The sequence below is a fragment of the Podarcis muralis genome, chromosome 3 (assembly GCF_964188315.1).
Source record: "Podarcis muralis chromosome 3, rPodMur119.hap1.1, whole genome shotgun sequence".
NCBI lineage: Eukaryota > Metazoa > Chordata > Lepidosauria > Squamata > Lacertidae > Podarcis > Podarcis muralis.
Window position 1 is genome coordinate 107,991,740 of NC_135657.1, and position 19,680 is coordinate 108,011,419.

General features: G+C 43.3%; 1 protein-coding gene across 5 annotated transcripts in view; it reads right to left on the bottom strand.

Annotated features, from left to right (window-relative positions):
- Positions 1–1,744: 1,744 nt before the first annotated feature.
- Positions 1,745–19,680, bottom strand: part of SLX4IP (SLX4 interacting protein) — a 99,001-nt gene continuing 81,065 nt past the window's right edge. For all 5 annotated transcript variants that reach the window (XM_028722232.2, XM_077926451.1, XM_077926450.1 and 2 more), the window contains 2 exons: positions 7,735–7,829; positions 1,745–3,861 (listed from right to left, as the gene is read on the bottom strand). In XM_028722232.2, the coding sequence (XP_028578065.2) occupies positions 3,762–3,861; positions 7,735–7,829 (195 nt within the window). In that variant the 3' untranslated portion in view covers positions 1,745–3,761. The remainder of the gene's footprint in view (positions 3,862–7,734; positions 7,830–19,680) is intronic.

Genomic DNA, 19,680 nt, shown 5'->3' on the forward strand with positions numbered 1-19,680 from the left:
GCGGATGCCTGATGGTCATCTTCCAAAGCAACTACTCTATTCCGAACTTAAAAATGGAAAGTGTAATGCTGGTGGTCAACAAAAGAGGTTTGAAGACTGTCTCAAGGCAAATCTAAAAAAAATGTAGTATAAACACTGACAACTGGGAAACACTGGCCTGCGAGAGCTCCAGTTGGAGAACAGCCTTTACCAAAGGTGTCATGGGCTTTGAAGACACTTGAACTCAGGACACAAGGGAGAAACGTGCTAAGAGGAAGGTATGCTTGGCAAATCCACACCGTGGTCAACTCCTGCCCGGAAACCAATGTCCTCACTGTGGAAGGACGTGTGGATCCAGAATTGGCCTCCACAGTCACTTACAGACTCATTGTTAAAACCGTGTTTATGGAAGACAATCTTACTCGGCTGCGAGTGATCACCAAAGAAGACAAAGACCAAGAATGGTGTAGTACCTAGTGGTTCTACACAACAAACATTATATCTTTTACCGATGTGTGCCCTTTCATGATGAAAAACAGGCGCATTTCATTCTATTCACTATTCAATTAAGGGGAAATTTGATTAAAGGGGTATTCCCCCAAGAAAGAAAATTCAGATATACCCACAGACCCATTCAGTCTAGTAATATACTATACACACTACACGAGATCATAAACTTTCCTTCCGTAATTGTTTAAACTGAGTACTGAGTTTCCCCCTCCTCCTTATACAAGGAAAGGATTTGAAGTATTTAAGAAACTAAAGCTGTGATGTTTGGGCCCTGCTTGCTCAAACATGCTAAGACTCATAGAATAAATCAGGTAAATGAGTCTTGACAAAGCGGGGAGAGAATGTATTAATGGACAAAAAAATGATTTTATTTTTTATTTTTTAAGAAAACAAAAAAGAACAGGGTGATTTCCTACACGCAAGTCACTGCATGCCTACTTAACTTTTTGAAAAATAAAATAAGATTACTGTTGTAATTTAGAGCCAAACAAGGCGAGCTAGCCATTGAGAGATCCAATGAGGTTTCTTAAACGGAACATTTTCTGATCAGGATCGCAATGCTGGCAAAAGGGGAGGGTTTTTTTTTATTATCCTGTCCTCTGAGCTGTTTTTCTCAGCTGAAATCACTTTCTGAAACAGCTCTTTGCCCCATGGGGCAAGACACAAAAGGTAGAAAAAAGAAAACAGCATGTTATTCCTTGAAGGAAAAGTACCCGAAAATGATTTACAAATGGTACCTAACTTCGAATAGGCTTTCTAAGATGTATAAGACTGAATCAGATAAGTATTGGAGATGCAATGAGGTTGAGGGTATGTTCTTTCATATGTGGTGGATCTGTAAAAGGGTAAGAGTATTGGGAAATAATTTATAATGAATTGAAAAAAATGTTTAAAAGCACTTTTTGAAAAAAATCAGACTCCTTTCTGTTGGGGATAATTCAGATGGAAATTCCCAGGTGTCAAAAAAGGTTGTTTATGTAAGCCACTACTGCGGCCCGTGTTTTGTTAGCCCCAAAATGGAAAATGAGCGAGATTCCAACTAAAGAAGAACAACAACTTAAACCAGGCTTCCTCAAACTCAGCCCTCCAGATGTTTTGAGACTACAATTCCCATCATCCCTGATCACTGGTCCTGCTAGCTAGGGATCATGGGAGTTGTAGGCCAAAAACATCTGGAGGGCCGAGTTGAGGAAACCTGACTCAAATATGCGCAACTTGCGGACCTAACATATAGAATAAGAGAACAAGAAGAACATACGTTTAAAGAAGACTGGAAAGCGTTTATTGAATATATGGGGGCAAATTGTGTACACTTGAAAACGTTGGCTTCATTAAGATAAATTCAACAGTTTAGGTAAGTTTTGATGGATGTAATACTGGAATACTGAATGGTTTGTTTTATATAAAACATGCAGGGATTTATGTTATGAAAATGAACCATGGAAGGAGAAGAAGGGAAGGCATTGATACCTTAAGGTTGGTCAAAAATGAGTATTCTAAATTGTAAAACAGAAAATGTAATAAAAATTATATATTAAAAAGAAAGAATTTAAAACAAATTGTGGAATGAAGCGACTGCCTAGCTCACATACAAGCAATCGTCTGCCACCTTTCATGCAACCCACAAGCAACCAAGACTGGAAACAGCTGAGTACACCAATCACTGCACAAGGGCAGTGATATGGGTGGAATATCGCAGCAGTTTGAATCTCCACTTTCCACGAAACTTTACTAGATGATCTTGGACCGATCAGATCCTTTCAGCAGTTTTCTCAAGCATAAAAATGGGGGCAAACGTGCATCAGAGAAGTAAAGAAAATGGGTGTATTATCTCCCTGATCAATTGCACTGCTGAGTTTTGCGAGCTCTCAGATCTCAAGCCTCCTTAAAGCAATTCTGATGCAGTTTTAATGTCCTCGTAAACATTTATTGCAACAGAGAAAGAAAAGTGAGTCAAGTGAATAGTAAATCTCATAATAATCCAATAATAGAGGTTTAGCTCCAAACAAATTTAAGTGGATCCGAGGTACGGGAGTGGGCTTAATCTTATCCTTTCTGCTTCTCTCTCTCTTCCCAACCTGCTGGCTGGGAAAATATATTCCATTCAGCGCACTCTATTTCTTCTAAATGGCTTTTGCATATTAAAAGCTATACAAAAAAACAGGAATAAGACCGAGAGAAATAGGGCCAAAAGAACCTAAATCCCAGTTTGATTCCCATGGAAGTAAATGATGACAATTAGGCTGTAAACAACTGCAGCAGATAAAGGCCCATAATGGATTCATGACAAAATGAAGAAGGGTCTTTGAGGGAAGCCAAAAACAGATCAAAACTCACTTCTCTAATTACCTGTTGTAGATCACTACCAGGTGTAGAATATAATGCTATATGGAACTTGTTTCTTGTTACATTTCAGTGATGTCAAGGATCTGAAACCTTAAGAAAGTTCAGGAGAAATGCCCATTTAGATGATACTTGCAGCTACTTAGCAAGCCCCCCAAGAAACCAATATATATTAACTATGGCCCTGGCGGAAGACAGAATCATGATAGCTTTAAATTTGGGGAACTGTATTTTTCTGTGGCTTGCTTTTAGGATGGCCTTTCCCCCAACCCCCGCAATTCCCAGCCAACACACACACACACACTTTGAATGAGTCTCTCTGCAAGCTTGGCATACAGGGGGTTAAGCGTTAAGCGTTATTCTTTCGTGACTGCAGTCGGTTTTGGTTTGTCTGCAATGACGGGGCCGTCGTATTTCTCATAAAAACAAGTCTCTCAGGAAGGCTTTTTCTTCGAGTAAGCAACTCTCCATCAGACTTGGTTCCTGCCAAAGCCTCGTGTAGAAAAAACAATGTGGGATTTGGGGGTGGGGTGGGGGAACTTCTCTAAAAGATGTCCCCGGACAACCAGGACGACTGCAAGTCTGGGAACAGAGTGATCCCGCCTCGGAGACAACCTTATTGCTCCTGCAGGACAGGACAGCAGTCGTTTCAGTCACCCTTTGACTTTGGTTTGGATGTGGCAGGGCTGCTGACTCACAGCACCGCCGAGGGTTCCTGCGTCGAAGCCCTGTCTAACCACGCCGCAAAATGAAGTTTTTGCTGGCCGGCTGCACGGCTCGGCTGTCTCCAATTCACATCACTTGTCCCATTCTGAAACAGGAAGCCCCAAGCTGCTCTCAGCTGTATTTATGCAATCCTTTGGTCGAGCTCCACGCCTACGTTTTTTGCTTCGGGCTGAGCATCGGAAGGAGCTGGAGATGCATTCTTCCTACTCCCTGTCTGAGTGCAGAGAGCCAAGATATACTTTCACGGTGTCCTTGCTGGTCTGCTTGTTCTCGTCAGCTTTCTTTGTTTTGGTCCTCTTCACTCTAATAAGAATTTTTAAAAAGAGATATTTTTCTTTAATAACGCGTAGCTCGCAACAGCTTTGCTCTTTCTACGAATTCAGGGAGGCTAAGGGAGGATCGGCTTTTGTCAATGACAAGCCTGCTTATTGTCTTGGCAAACACCTACGGCTTGCCCAGTATGGGTAGGATCAAGCAGCCGCCATCTGCAATGGGGGAATTGGATTTACGAAAGAATGAGTTGTGCAGGGCTTCGGGTCCAAATCCACAGAATTTTATCCAGATGTTACAACCCACAATGCACGTTGTCTTCACATCCTTCCCCACTGAAAGACAATGTTTTCAGGAAAATAAATTAAAAAAAGATATAAAGACCTATGCGCCCAGAGAGGGATTCTAGACTTTTCGGCTTGCACAAATTGTATGCCGTTTTCATAAACACAGTGGACGCCAGATTATAGCAGATGAACATAGCACACCATTCTCAGTCCTGTGATTTAATATTAGAGAGAACCCTCTCTTCCCAGTCCACACTGGAAAACGATTCTGGGGGAATGACGGTGACAAACATCTTCTGGATGCTCACGGCAGCAGAGCATGGGTAGCCAAAACATCTTCCAGATGTTTTAGACTCCAATTCCCTTCAGTGCCAGTATGGCGAAAGGGAGATGTAGTCTACAACATCTAGAGGGCAGGACGTTGGTAATCCTAGATTGAAGAATGTTGTTTGGGAAATACATTTCCCATGCTTCCTTGCAGACTTGATACTGGCTGTTGCATATCTTTGCAGCGCTTTCCTAGACTATGGAAGCCCTTCTATGAGCTACTATAGCCAGGTAAGATTGGGGCCAAGAACAGGTGAGAGGGATGGTTCTGGGAGTCCTAGGGACTGGTCCATTTCATTTATGGATTCCAGAGAGGGAGAGCCTGAAAAATTGGGGGATGGAAGGCAACAAACTCATAAAATTTGATGACCAAACCTCCATATTTTCACAACTCGCCACATTACTTGAGGTTTGTGCCAATGCTTACCCATTTTAGATTTTCTGTTATGCTGGTGTGCATCCTTAATTTAAATACCATGCATGTTTCTCTTTTCTCTGCCTTGGTTTTATGTTGATATGCATTTTAAAGGTAAAGGTAAAGTGATCCCTGACCATTAGGTCCAGTCGTGACCGACTCTGGGGTTGCAGCGTTCATCTCACTTTATTGGCCAAGGGAGTCGGCGTACAGCTTCTGGATCATGTGGCCAGCATGACTAAACCGCTTCTGGCGAACCAGAGCAGCACACGGAAACGCTGTTTACCTTCCCGCCGGAGCGGTATCTATTTATCTACTTGCACTTTGACATGCTTTAGAACTGCTAGGTTGGGAGGAGCAGGGACCAAGCAACGGGAGCTCACTCCATCGCAGGGATTCGAACCGCCAACCTTCTGATCAGCAAGTCCTAGGCTCTGTGGTTTAACCCACAGCGCCACCTGTGTCCCTTTTGATATGCATTTTAGGTGATCATAAATCGCCTTGTTGATTTTTGGACCAGGGTGAAAATCTTTCAAATAAACATTTAGCAGAGGTATGGAAGTGTTGTGATTCCCATGCGGAATTCATGTGCCCCTATGGGTTGGCTGATACATTCCAATGGAGGTAGATCCACATATGCATTGCTTTACATCCAGGGACCTGCTGCCTCCAATTGAACAGATGAGGATGGGCAGCCCATAAACTACTTAGTCAGCCTTCTGGAAACAAACAAACTTGAAGCCAAGAAACTGAGAATCAACTGGATTTCCATTCTACTTCCCCGCTGGCCATATTCTCTTCATTGTCAGATGTATCCTTACGGTTGTGTGGAGCAAAACCTTTTGAAAAAGTCCCACCCTGCCTGACACCAGGGTCTTTGGGCCCCTATGCCACCGCATCCCTGGCCCTCTTGCTGAATGACCACTCAGCCAGTGCTCGCTCACTCGTCACTCAGATGGTGAACGAGCTCAGACAGAGGGAGGCAGGCATGGGGCAACCCCAGCCTGGCCCTCCTCTCTAAAGGCGTTGGGGGGGGGGTTCGCCCCCCAAGAGCCATGCCGGCTGGCCAGGCAGTGCAGTGTGGCCCCACCTGGCTTTGGTGGCAAGGGCTGGGCTGGCAGGGTGGGCTCCATTCGCCCTCTGTGCTCCACGCATGCCCCGGGCACCAGCAAATGCTGTTACACCACTGCCTCAAAGTGACCAACATGTGGTTTCCTGCATCCCACCCACATCCTCACTTCTCCAGACTGATGTGCCCATGGCTATAGTCGTTCCCCGGCTATCTGGGGAAACATGTAGTTAAGGAGCTGGGTGATCTTCCAGGAGACAAAAGGAGGAAGATGAAAAGCCCAGACAACATGCTATCAAATGCCTTTCCCTAGCACATGCCACTGGCACAGATGAACTTTAAACAGGCTAGGCTGTTAACCGCAGGCAGAACGAAGAGGGCAGTGTCTTGGATTTTGTCAGGAAATCTCAGCTTTAAGGCTAAGTTAAAGTGGGGGATAAGTCCTCTGTGCAAAGGCCACAGCATAATGAAGGCTGAAGTTCAACTAACACTAATATTTGCGGTTGGCGTAAAGAGCACAGAGGAGAACAGGAATGTTCCTTGGCCCAGTGATTACTTAAGCATAAAGGACCCTCAGCTGCTTTCCAAACGAGCAGAGAAAGGACCCAAATTTTATTCTATACCTTGGGAACTGATTCAATTCCCAAGCAGTGCAAGCTCTGGGAATGCAAGGATCAAAGGAATATTGAGCAGCCAACTGGTAACTTACAAAGGGGAGCAAGCACCTTTGCCCTGCCCGCCCAATTCATTTGGACACGTGGTTTCATTTTGGCCTGTTGCAAAATGAATTTCTATTTTGAATTCTGAATAAATGCATCATATGTATTGCTACATGTTAGACAGATGGCTCTGTCAGATGGGCTAGGAAGCATATCCATTTCCAGAAAAAGAAAAAACAGCAAGGGGGTAGAATACCTCTCATTGCACCCCAAAACACGAAGTGGGCCAAGGACTGATCCCATATACCTGGCAGCAGAAAGAAGCACCCAAATGCTATGGGTCAATTCTGTGTCCAGGGCAGCTGTCTACCAGCTCCATCTGGTATGCAGGCTGAGACCCTACCTGCCCACAGACTGTCTCGCCAGAGGGGTACATGCAGGGCTGTCTTACCCATGGGTGCAAGGGGTGCAGAGCACCTGGGCACTGGGCTCTCTGTGGCACCAGACCAAGACTCCAGGGCCCAAGAGTTGAGTCCAGAGAAGAGCCCGCCCGTCGGTTGGAGAACCACGGCTAGCTCTTCTGCTGCGGGCAGCTCTGTGCCACAAGTTTGGGGGCGAGACGCTGAGGCGGCCAGCTGGATACACCCTCCTGCGCGCCTGCGACTGGGCAACCGGGGGGGGGGGGGGCGGGCACTGGGCGGATCTTTGCACCCTGGCACCGCATATGCTTAAGACAGCCGTGGGTGCATGCCCTAGTTATCTCCCGCTTAGGCGACTGCAATGTGCTCTATGTGGGGCTACCTTTGAAGGTGACCCGGAAACTACAACTAATCCAGAATGTGGCAGCTAGACTGGTGACTGGACCGCCACCCTGACCACCTAAGACCCAACTCTCCCCATGATCAATTAACTGTGAGAGAAAGTTGGAAGGGTACGAATGAAACAGTCCCTTCCCACCCACCCTGTGTGGGTTCCAGTTGTTCGTCTTTGCTGTTTATTTCTAGGAGGTTGCTTTTATTAAAAACCATGCGTATGCATGAATGATGTGGGGACTTTGGGGACTGTGCTGCAGCCTTGTCACTATCAGGTTTCGTATTCCCATCTTAAACCTGTATGTGGTGTGAGAGAGAGAGCAGGGAGAGCACTCACATCTTTTTCAGGGCCTCTTGCTTTTCCTGCTGAGTCAGGGAAGTTGCCGCAGATTCTCCAAAATATTCAGATGTCCCAGGAGGAAGGGTCTCTTCCTAATCCAAAAGGTAATGCAAAGCTTTCAAACGAAAAGCGCCACTTTTTCAAAACGTTACAGTATACATGTATTCTTTATACGTTTTACTGATTTTACAATCATTTTGACATTTCAGAACTTGATTTCCTTCTCCCTCTTTCTGTGGTTCTTTAAATTTGTTTTTAGTATCTTCTGCATATCCAAATTAACTTATTTTGCTCATTTATTCATCTTCTTTAAATATATACTCTTCTGAAACTGCAGGTTATTGCAATAATCCTGCCAATGTTCTTATCTGTTTATCTGTAAATAGTCAACAAACGATTTCCATACTTTTTTTTGGGGGGGGGGGGGGGAATTATCACAGAATGAGAAATTTCTCATTCTTCCGGTAAGTTTCACCATTTCTGCATATTCCATAAGTTTTTGTATCCATTCTTCCGCTGCTGGGACTTCTGCTTCTTTCCATTTTTGGGCAAGCAACATTCTTGCCGCTGTAGTTGCATACATGAATAAATTTCTATACAGTTTGGGTACTTCTGTTCCTATAATTCCCAAATAATGTTCCTATAATGCCCTGTATTATTATTCATCATTCATATTATTATCAGCACCAGAATGAGATCATAAAGGCCAATCTCTCTCCTTCAGGTGGACAACATCAGCACGAGGACACAGTGACCAGTCTCTCTCCTTCATTGGCCACTATCAACATGAGGTCACAATGGACAGTCTCTCTCTCTCTCCTTCAGGGAGGCAGCATCCTCATGAGGTCACAATGGCCAGGAGAGGGTCAGAAAAAACCAGATCACAGCAGGCTGTGTGCAGATGGTAGATCTGTCCTTATAATTCCCCAAAGAAAAGCTTCTGGTTTGTTTGTTTTTTACAAAGGTTATTTGAAACATCCTTTTCATTTCATTATATATCATATCCCAGTAAGCCTTAACCTTACTACAAGACCACCACATATGATAAAAAGAACCTTCTTTCTCTTTACATTTCTAACACTTATTTGATTTAGATTTATACATTTTTGCCAGCTTACTCGTTTTACTCATTCCGCCCCAAGTTTATACATGTATTCTTTATTACCTCTTCCACATCTCCAGAAAAAAAGGGACACCAATTTGCACTAAGCCAAGGGCAATCTTTCCTGCAATAATCTCCTGCTACACATTTTTGAGCCACTGAACTCAAGGACAAACAAACAAGGCCAATGAGCTGGATTCCAAGCCATCTGAAGAAATTGCTGGCAAATATTTGATGTCTCTGTGGTTCGAACTGTGACAGATGCCAGGAGTATGTGTAGCAGACAACAGCAGCTTGCTTTGCCACTTGTTATTGAAGAGTTAATGGAGCCGTGTCTATTCCGTTATTCTCTGAAGGATTCCTATGATCGCCCATATTAACTACATGGGATACAGAGACTTGCAAAACTCTGTCTATCCATCCATCATATTCAGCTTTGCTAGTGACTTTCATTTTGAATTATGCTTTTGAATTATGGTGCTAGAGGAGAATCTTGAGAGTCCCATGGTCTGCAAGAAGATCAAACCTATCCATTCTGAAGGAAATCAGCCCTGAGTGCTCACTGGAAGGACAGATCCTGAAGCTGAGGCTCCAATACTTTGGCCACCTCATGAGAAGAGAAGACTCCCTGGAAAAGACCCTGATGCTGGGAAAAATTGAGGGCACAAGGAGAAGGGGATGACAGAGGACGAGATGGTTGGATAGTGTTCTCAAAGCTACCAGCATGAGTTTGACCAAACTGTGGGAGGCAGTGGAAGACAGGAGTGCCTGGTGTGCTCTGGTCCATGGGGTCACGAAGACTCGGACACGACTAAATGACAACAACAACAAAGTGACTTTAATAAATATATATGTTCAGACATGCACACAGAACCGTGATTGTTCTCTTCATTATTAAAACCTATATATGAACAGAATGAAAAATTTTATTTATGTATCCCCCACACACTGCTCCTGTAAAAGTCACGCTCCTCACTGCAACCCTTCTGAATACTTGAAATCTGACCATCTAGCCAAGGCGAAAAGGCATGGCTTCCATTTGCCTTCTCGCCTATTCGATCAAAAATTGGAGGCCTCGGTCCTCAGAGCATCATTGAAGCAAAACGTGCCTCACTTCTCCCATGTCACATAACGTTGTGCCTTTATGACATGAAGAAGAGTCTTGCAAGGCCAGATTCATGCATGCTTTTTAACTTGTGGCTTAAACCTGCTTTGCAGTTTAGCTGAGGGAAAAGTGTTGCTGAGTGGAAAAGATTGCACTCTTTGACTTTTGGTTTGCTTTACAGCATTTGTCCGTAGAGGGGGCCGAAAAGGGTTAAAGCTTTGAAAAATAACAAGGGAAAAATGATGTATATGTGAAACACTTCTCAACATGCCCAGTAAGTATAGTAGATTTTCCCCTCAGAGCCACACCCTATAAGTGCTATATTTTGAGAACTGAACAATTAACATAAGGAATATGAGTCATTCTTTGAACGACTCTGTGGGAACCAGAGAGCCTCTTGCTTTTAGGAGGAATGTTAAGTTGCCTGAGGCTGGAATAGCACCAGATATGGAACAAAAAGTGGACACTTCATATATCTTAAGTATTAATGGTGATACCTGCTTTAATAATTAGTTGATGAGATGGGGGATGGGGGACTGGCAGGTGAGGAGGGATGAGGAGCCTGTTTTGAGAATTCTGTTGTTTATTTCCTGTGGGAATGCCAAGACTTCTGAATGAAAAAGGGAAGATTAAATCTGTTCTCATCCTGTCTGGGAATCCCAATTTTTTTTAAGTCAGTAAAATAAAGAAAAATATCACATGCCGAAAGAATGACTGCAGAGGTTAGACACTGTATGAGTATTTTAAATTGTAAAACAGAAAATTTAATTTAAAAATTTGTAATAATAATTAATAATAAAAATAAAGTGTTACCGCGAAAGCGAAAAGGGGATGCAAAAAAGAATGAACAAATAATCAATGGAACTTGGGCACATTCTTCACAGAAGAAAAATAATTTCCTCAATGAAAATACGGACATCCTATTCCATTATTATTATTATTATTATTATTATTAGGTAAAGGTAAAGGGACCCCTGACCATTAGGTCCAGTCGTGGCCGACTCTGGGGTTGCGGTGCTCATCTCGCTTTATTGGCCGAGGGAGCCGGCGCACAGCTTCCGGGTCATGTGGCCAGCATGACTAAGTCACTTCTGGCGAACCAGAGCAGCACACAGAAACGCCGTTTACCTTCCCACCGGAGTGGTACCTATTTATCTACTTGCACTTTGACGTGCTTTCGAACTGCTAGGTTGGCAGGAGCCGGGACAGAGCAACGGGAGTTCACCCCGTCACGGGGATTTGAACCGCTGACCTTCTGATCGGCAAGTCCTAGGCTCTGTGGTTTAACCCACAGCGCCACCCACATCCCTATTATTATTATTATTATTATTATTATTATTATTATTATTATTATTAAATTTATACCCTGCCCCAGCCACTCTGGGTAGCTTCCAACATATATAAAAAAATAATAAAACATTAAAAACTTCCCTGTCTTCAGATGTCTTCTAAAGGTTGAATAGTTATCTCCTCGGCTGCAACATTTATCCAATGAAAATATGCATGTCCTAAGGAAATTAAGGACATTCTGGGATGGCTTCTGTAAATCCAGGATGATACCTGGAAAATAGGGACACTTGACAGGTCTGAAATCACCACCTATAGTACTAGAGTTTGGGGACACCTGCTAAAACTGATTGGCAGAATATTCAAGACAGACAAAAGGAAGGACCTCTGCTCACAGGACAGAATTAACTTATGGAATTCACTGCAACAAGATGTGGCCACCAGCTTGGAAGGCTTTGAGAAATTCACAGAAAAATTATAGGGACAGAACTACCTAAACTGTATAGAAATTTATTCATGTATGTGACTACAGTGGCAAGAATGTTGCCCCAAAATGGAAAGAAGCAGAAGTTCCAGCAAAGGAAGGATGGATACAAAAACTTACGAAATATGCAGAAATGGCGAAACTTGCCAGAAGAATAAGAAATCAGGTGAGCATTGCTGCTCCTGTCCAAATTACCTTCTCTCTTCCTCTCCAAGTGCTGGGTGCTTCCTCCTATTCTTCCTCTCTTCTTCTGTACAGTGGTACCTCGGGTTAAGAACATAATTCGTTCCGGAGGTCGGTTCTTAACCTGAAACTGTTCTTAACCTGAGGTACCACTTTAGCTAATGGGGCCTCCTGCTGCTGCCGTGCCGCTGCTGCACGATTTCTGTTCTCATCCTCAAGCAAAGTTCTTAACCCGAAGTACTATTTCTGGGTTAGTGGAGTCTGTAACCTGAAGCGTCTGTAATCTAAAGCGTCTGTAACCCAAGGTACCACTGTAGTCTCCTCTTGGCTGTTCTACTGCAGCTTTGCCCATCAGTTGCTGCCTAGTCCATCTCTTCTCTCTACTCTGCCCTCAACCTGCAACAGCTACTGGACTATGAAGGCTCACCATTGATTTTGGGGTGCCAGGCAACACCTGCATCTATCATCTGCACACACAGCTTGCTGTGATCTGGTTTTTTCTAACCCTCAGCTGGCCATTGTGACCTCATGAGGATGCTGCCTCCCTGAAGGAGAGAGAGAGACTGGCCATTGTGACCTCATGTTGATAGTGGCCAATGAAGGAGAGAGACTGGTCATTGTGTCCTCGTGCTGATGTTGTCCACTTGAAGGAGAGAGATTGGCCTTTATGATCTCATTCTAGTACTGGTAATAATATGAATGATGAATAATAACACAGGGCATTATAGGAATGTTATTTGGGAATTGTAGGGACAGAAGTACCCAAACTGTATAGAAATTTATTCATGTATGCGACTACAGCAGCAAGAATGGTACTTGCCCCAAAATGGAAAGAAGCAGAAGACCCAGCAAAGGAAGGATGGGTACAAAAACTTATGGAATATGCAGAAATGGCGAAACTTGCCAGAAAAATAAGAAAGCAAGATTACAAACTTTTAAATAAAAGAACGGTTTACTGAATATTTACAAATAAACTGTAAACAGGTAAGAAAATTGGCAGGGTTATTGTAAAAACCTGAAGTTTTATAAGAGCATATATTTAAAGTAGATGAATAAATGAGTAAATTGAGTTATTTGGAATATGCAGAAAATAATAATAATAAAAATTTAAGGAACTGCAGAAAGAGGGAAGTCGAGTTTTGAAATGTTAAGGTGATTGTAAAATTATTGAAATGTATAAAACTGAAAAACATAAATAATATGTTGGGAGGGGGAAATCATAGAAATGAGATCGATCAACCATTGTAATCTACGGTAACTAAATGGATCCCTCCTAGTTTCCTGCTAATGCATCTTGAGGAAGTAGAGGATTGTATCTGTCAAAAGCTTGCGCCATAGTCAAGGTGCCTTCAATGCTGCGACTCATTTTGTTGTTCTTCGCCCCTGTTGCTGACTCCTGCTTCCCCAAGACTGCACCATTTTGAGTTCTAGCACAAATACTCCGCCTTCCAAGAAGGAATTCACAAGGAAACTGAAAACGACTATTCTCAAGACCTGGGAAAGGCCCTTGTCAATTCCAGTGCCTTGCACTCACCTGAGGGCTAGCCAGGTTGGTGCCCTCTTTATAACACTTGAGGGAAAAGGAAGGGGCTGCTCCCTGACTACTTTGCACATCACCTTTCTAAGAGCTTCTCAGTTTCTGGTGCCTTCCTTTGGAACTAAGCTCTTCACTTCTGGGTACTGGAATGTGTTCTTGTTTAGTCGTGTCCGACTCTTCGGGAGCCCATGGACCAGAGCACGCCAGGCATTCCTGTCTTCCACTGCCTCCCGCAGTTTGGTCAAACACATGTTAGTAGCTTCGAGAACCCTGTCCAACCATCTCGTCCTCTGTCGTCCCCTTCTCCTTGTGCCCTCAATCTTTCCCAACATCAGGGTCTTTTCCAGGGAGTCTTCTCTTCTCATGAGGTGGCCAAAGTATTGGAGTCTCAGCTTCAGGATCTGTCCTTCCAGTGAGCAATCAGGACTGATTTCCTTAAGAATGGAGAGGTTTGATCTTCTTGCAGTCCATGGGACTCTCAAGAGTCTCCTCCAGCACAATAATTCAAAAGCATCAATTCTTTGGCAACCAGCCTTCTTTATGGTCCAGCTCTCACTTCCATACATCACTACTGGGAAAAGCATAACTATAACAATACAGACCTTTGTCGGCAAGGCGATGTCTCTGCTTTTTAAGATGCTGTCTAGGTTTGTCATTGACTAGAATGTACATTAGCCTAATAATAATAATAATAATAATAATAATAATAATAATAATAATAATAATTTATTATTTATACCCCGCCCATCTGGCTGAGTTTCCCCAGCCACTCTGGGCGGCTCCCAATCAGTGTTAAAAACAGTACAGCGTTACATATTAAAAACTTCCCTGAACATATTTTAAAGGAAAGGGAGAGGAGGATAGGAGGTGAAGAATATGAAGGCAAGGTTCTCTTAAACTCCCCCATGTGCATTATTTTTTAAAAAATGTGCAGGGGTACTAAAAAACAAAAGAAAGTTTTCACAGTTTGCCAAAAACAAGCTGCTTCGACAGTTAGGTACTCGTTTACCTGATTGGATTTTTACTGTGGAATACAGAGCATTTCTTGCACTGCCTTACAAAAGAGAATTGGCTGCCACATGCAAACAGCTACTGCTTGAAGACATAGTCTTGAAGACATATGCTTAATACTGTTACTCCAAGGCTAAAATGTTAATTGAGGCATGAATTGCTTCCGATTGCACATTATGTCACGTGACTATCGACGGTGAATTCAGAGGGAATATTTGCAGAGAATGGATCTATTGTTCAGTGATAACACAAAGGCGGGGAAAGGTCAGTGGTTTTATAGTCAAGACAACATTCACTTAATAACATGCAAAGGAAACTGAAGCCAAGGCGGTCTTTGGAGTTTTACTTCTTTCTGGTTAACGCTTTAACAATGCTGTTATATCTGCTGAACCCTCTCTATTTCCCTACTTTAAAGCAAGCATGGGAAGGCTACGGTTACGGAGGAGGGAAGACGAAACTTTTGCATTTCTGACTCGGGAATCTTGAAAGCTTATTTTATCATTTGGCTGAAAGAAACACAGGAGGAAATCAACAGCAAATCAATAAAAATATTTTAAGAAGAAAGAAAGTGGAAATGTAAAAAAAAAAAAAATACAGGGGAAAACGAATATGGATTTCGAAATACAGTGGTACCTCGGAATATGAACAGAAGCCGTTCCGGAAGTCCGTTCGACTTCCAAAACATCCAGAAACCAAGGAGTGGCTTCTGATTGGCTGCAGGAAGCTCCTGCCAGCCAATGAGAAGACACAGAAGCTGTGCTGGATGTTCAGGTTCCAAAAGAATGTTTGCAAACCATCTGGGTTTGCGGCGTTCAGGAGCCAAAACATTCGACTCGCAAGTCGTTCGTTAACCAAGGTACAACTGTATCAGTTTTGCTGGATATCAAAATAAAGGAACACCCGTGTAAGTACTAACTTATGACAGATGAACTACACACGGCAGCAGGGCACTGGTAGGGGAGAGCTGACAGATGGAGAGAAATGTGTTAATATATTAAAACAATTTATTCCTCTTCTTTCCAATTCTCCCCCTCACTTGCAAGTCCCAACCTTCCCCCACCCCCTATTTCTCTTGAGTGAGCTCCAAAAGTAGAATGTGCACATTTGGGAAGGAAGAGGGAGAATTGGTGGGGGAATAAGGTAGGCTTTGTTAACATGGTGCCCGCCAGATGTTTTGGGCTGCAATTCCCATCAGCTGCAGCCAGCCTTGGGAGTTCCACTCCAAAACAGGTGGAGGGCACCAGGTTGTCGAAGGCTGCACTAAGCATCCCTCTCGCTCATTCTCCCTTCCACGGAGCACACTTTCTGCCGACTCACCTTTGCAATATCCCAAATATCCCAAACGGTTGCTGGAAATAAACATCCTTATTTTACAAGGGTAAATTCCAAAACAGCAATAGATGAGGCTGTTTGCTGTTCTAATTATGGCAGCATGGACAATAGCTGTTGATGACTTCAAAGGTCAATAGCACTTATCCTTGATCTTGCCATTTATAGTTGGATTAGGGAGGCTCAGCTGACAGTATCAACTTGCCCTCGATGAGAATAGTGGTCAGACATGGGGAGCATCACCAACCAGGACAAATCCCCTCTCTCACACTTTCATCCGAGCCATTACTCATGTGGTCTACATCCTGGCTTCTTCCTTTCAGAAGAAGATTGCAACAGATGTCAGGTTGAAAATTGTTGTTGAGCCAAGAGATGGAAAGGAGATAAAGTTCTGACCAGAGAAGAATGGCAAATTAAGTTGATGGATTATGCCGAAATGGTAAAAATGACCGGAAGAATCAGAAATCGGGAAGACCAAAAATTTAATAAGGAATGGGGAATTTTTTTATAATTTATCTTAAAAACCACTGTAAATAGTTAAAACTGTTAGTAGGATGGGAATAACACTTGTAGTTTAATGGTGAATTTTGGATATAATGGAGATGCAAAAAGATGTCGATTATTATAAAATATGCAGGAGGAAATGATTAACAATAGGACCCACAAAGGGGAGGAGGGAAGTCCAGTAGATTCTATGGAATCTTGTCTTTATGTTGGATATGTAATTTGAAAAAAAAAAACCCCTGCAAATAAATAAATTTAAAAAGAAAAAGAAAATTGTTGTTCAAGAGGCGAGCTCAGTTTTTATTGACAGGGAAAGCCAAAACAAGTCAGCACACTGTATTAATGCATTACTAGAATGCAAAGGTGAATAGTGTTTTTATCAGTCCTTTGATATAAATGCATATTTAATTGAAGAAAATGAACCTTGCCCCTACTTCAATGTCCTTCCCCTTTGTTTATTTTTCTTCTGGCTTAGATTCAGCTACCCACTGTTGGAAAGGAAGTAGGTCTGCTATTATGTGTTCTCCCAGCAAGGCTTCAGAAATCATGGCACCGACTTCCCAAAAGTTAGAAGCCTATAGGCATAAGGCAAATTTTCATGATGTTATTTTTGTTCTAGTACAACAAGCTCCTCACCAGCTCCTCCCCCTTCTATCGCATTGTATAAAATCACTCCAAAGAAGCTTATGTGCATTTTGCACAGTTGCAAACAGAAGGAAGGAATGTCCTTCTAGACAGTTAGCAATTCAGCAAGGTATAAAACATTATTTTCAATAGGCAATAAAATGTAATCAAATATTTAGAAAACAAAATAGGCATCAAATTTTACAAGACCTAGGGTAAACGCCAGACAACGAAAAGACTTTAGGAAATAAAAGCATTACAGCTGACGTAAACATATAAGCTCTTAGTTTGAAGTGACAGTTCACACTCAGAATTCTGATTTCATGAGGATTGCTTTCCACTCTTCACTATCTTGGCATCTTTGAAAAACAACCAAGGGACTTGGTGATATATATATTTTATATATATTGCAAAATCTACGGCTTATCTTTGTAAATCGGTCTACGCTAAAAGACTCTTCCCTTTCTGGTGTCCCACCCGTAAAAAGCAATATCAGAACGTATCTGTTGGATAATTATTCCTGTTGAAGGTACTGACAACTGTTAATCATGGTTATGGAGAGTGAAAATGTATCATTGCTCTCTTAGAAGTTATTTCCTAACCTAAGTCTGGGTGTGCCCTCAAAGTAGCTTTGTTTCATCCAGACTTCCCCATCTTCCCAAATATCTCCACTATTTCAACACTGAACAAATACAGATCTCTCAGAAAAGCTGGAAATATTTACTGCTTAGCCCTAAGGGCCTCTCAGCTATATTCTGTGCACAGCCTATTTCAAAATATTTGCCATGTTTCATAACTTTATACCACCTCCTTTTATAGGCATGCCCCATTTCCACTTTTTAGCTTTCTCGAGAGCCAGTTTATTCATTCAGCTGGATGGAGGAATAAAGCTTTCCCCAGACCATACCATTTCAGGCTACGAGTGAGGAAGGCGCAGGTTTAAACAATTGGGGAGCAAGTGGCGCTGTGGTCTAAACCAGTGTTCCCCAACCCCTGGTCCGTGGATCAATCGGCACCGGGCCGCCCGAGGAACTTCAAATCATTTCACTGTGGTGGGCGGCCGAGGCGCAGAGCATTGCGCCCTCTCAAGCCCGCCCATTGTGTGACAATAGCGAATGAAAATTCGCTATTGTTACACTGATGCTCCTCCTGGCCAATCAGGGAGCGGGTCCTCCCGCTTCCTGATTGGCCGAAAGGCAAACCTCACGCCATTGGCTGAGGAGGAGGCGCCACGGGAGGACTGAGGACTCAAGGTCGGAGACGCGGGGACTGAAGGGAAGCTGCCGTGAGGTAAGTGCATGGGGGGGGGGGGACTCAGCTGAAAACAAGCGGGCCACGGAAAATTTATCAAACATTTACCGGTCCGCGGCGATAAAAAGGTTGGGGAGCACTGGTCTAAACCACTGAGCCTTTTGGACTTGCTGATCAGAAGGTTGGCTGTTCAAATCCCCGTGAGGGGGTGAGCTCCTGTTGCTCTGTCCCTGTTCCTGCCAACCTAGCAGTTCGAAAGTACGCTAGTGCAAGTAGATAAGTAGGTATCGCTGCGGTGGGAAGGTAAATGGCGTTTCCATGCGCTCTGGCTTCCGTCACGGTGTTTCGTTGTGCCAGTAGCGGTTTAGTCATGCTGGCCACATGACCCAGAAAGCTGTCTGTGGACAAACACCGGCTCCCTCGGCCTGAAAGCAAGATAAGCACCGCAACCCCATAGTTGCCTTTGCCTAGACTTAACCATCCAGGGGTCCTTTACCTTCATACCTTGTTTGAACAATTGCTTATGATAAACCTTCCTGAACAATGGCAGGGGGCGGAATGTCTGAAAGTCATATCAAAAATTTTCCCTATCCAACTACTTTCAAATGTGTACCGTTTTTGTGTAGACCCTTGAAAAGGGGGAAGAAGAGTCCACTACCTCCCAAGGGAGACGGTCAGAAATTAATGTTTAGTCAGAATGTCTTTTCTTGTTCACTTGAAGCCATTGGTTTGAGCCCTTTCCTCCAGAGCTTGTTCCCTTCCCTCTTCCATGTGACAGCCCTTGAGATATTTGAAGACGGCTCTCACATCTCTTCTCAGTCTCTTTCCCAGGCTAAACATACCCAGCTCCTTCAACAGTTCCTCATAAGGTTTAGTTTCCATACCCCTGATCATCGTGGTCTCCCTCCTCTGCACATGTTCCAGCTTGTCAATATCCTTCTCCCCTGCAGCATGAAGTGGCGCAGTCCAAGAAAAAGCTTTGTCCTTTGATGTATGGTAGCTGAATGGATATACTGGTCCCAAATCTGCCCTGAATAGAGGAGTCAGCTCAGAATACACGCAGGGGCCAGCTCAGGATCACTAAGAACTAACAGCTCTCTGTTTTAAGCAGGTGCTCAGCATCTGCTAAGCAACAATCAAAAACCAATATGCCTCCATCCTGGGAAAATGTAAAAGCTGCATTAAAGGTGTTGCAGTAAGGAACGGCATCCTTTAAAAAGGCAATGCTTGTTTCTGATAAGGTGGATAACATCATAGCAGTCTATCTTGTTATCGCCATTCATCTGATATGCTTTCAGTCAGTGTTTGATGTTGGCATCCGATGTGAAACACTGGCGTAAAGATGTCCTTAGACTTTCCCTTTCCCCCCGAGATCAAGCTAGCTTCACCTGGTTTTTAAATAATAATAATAATTTTATTATTTATAGCCTGCCCATCTGGCTGGGTTGCCCCAGCCACCCTAGCAAACAATATATTCAAGAACAGGAGGCACCATCTATTTTGCAAGATGACAGTTTAATATGAAT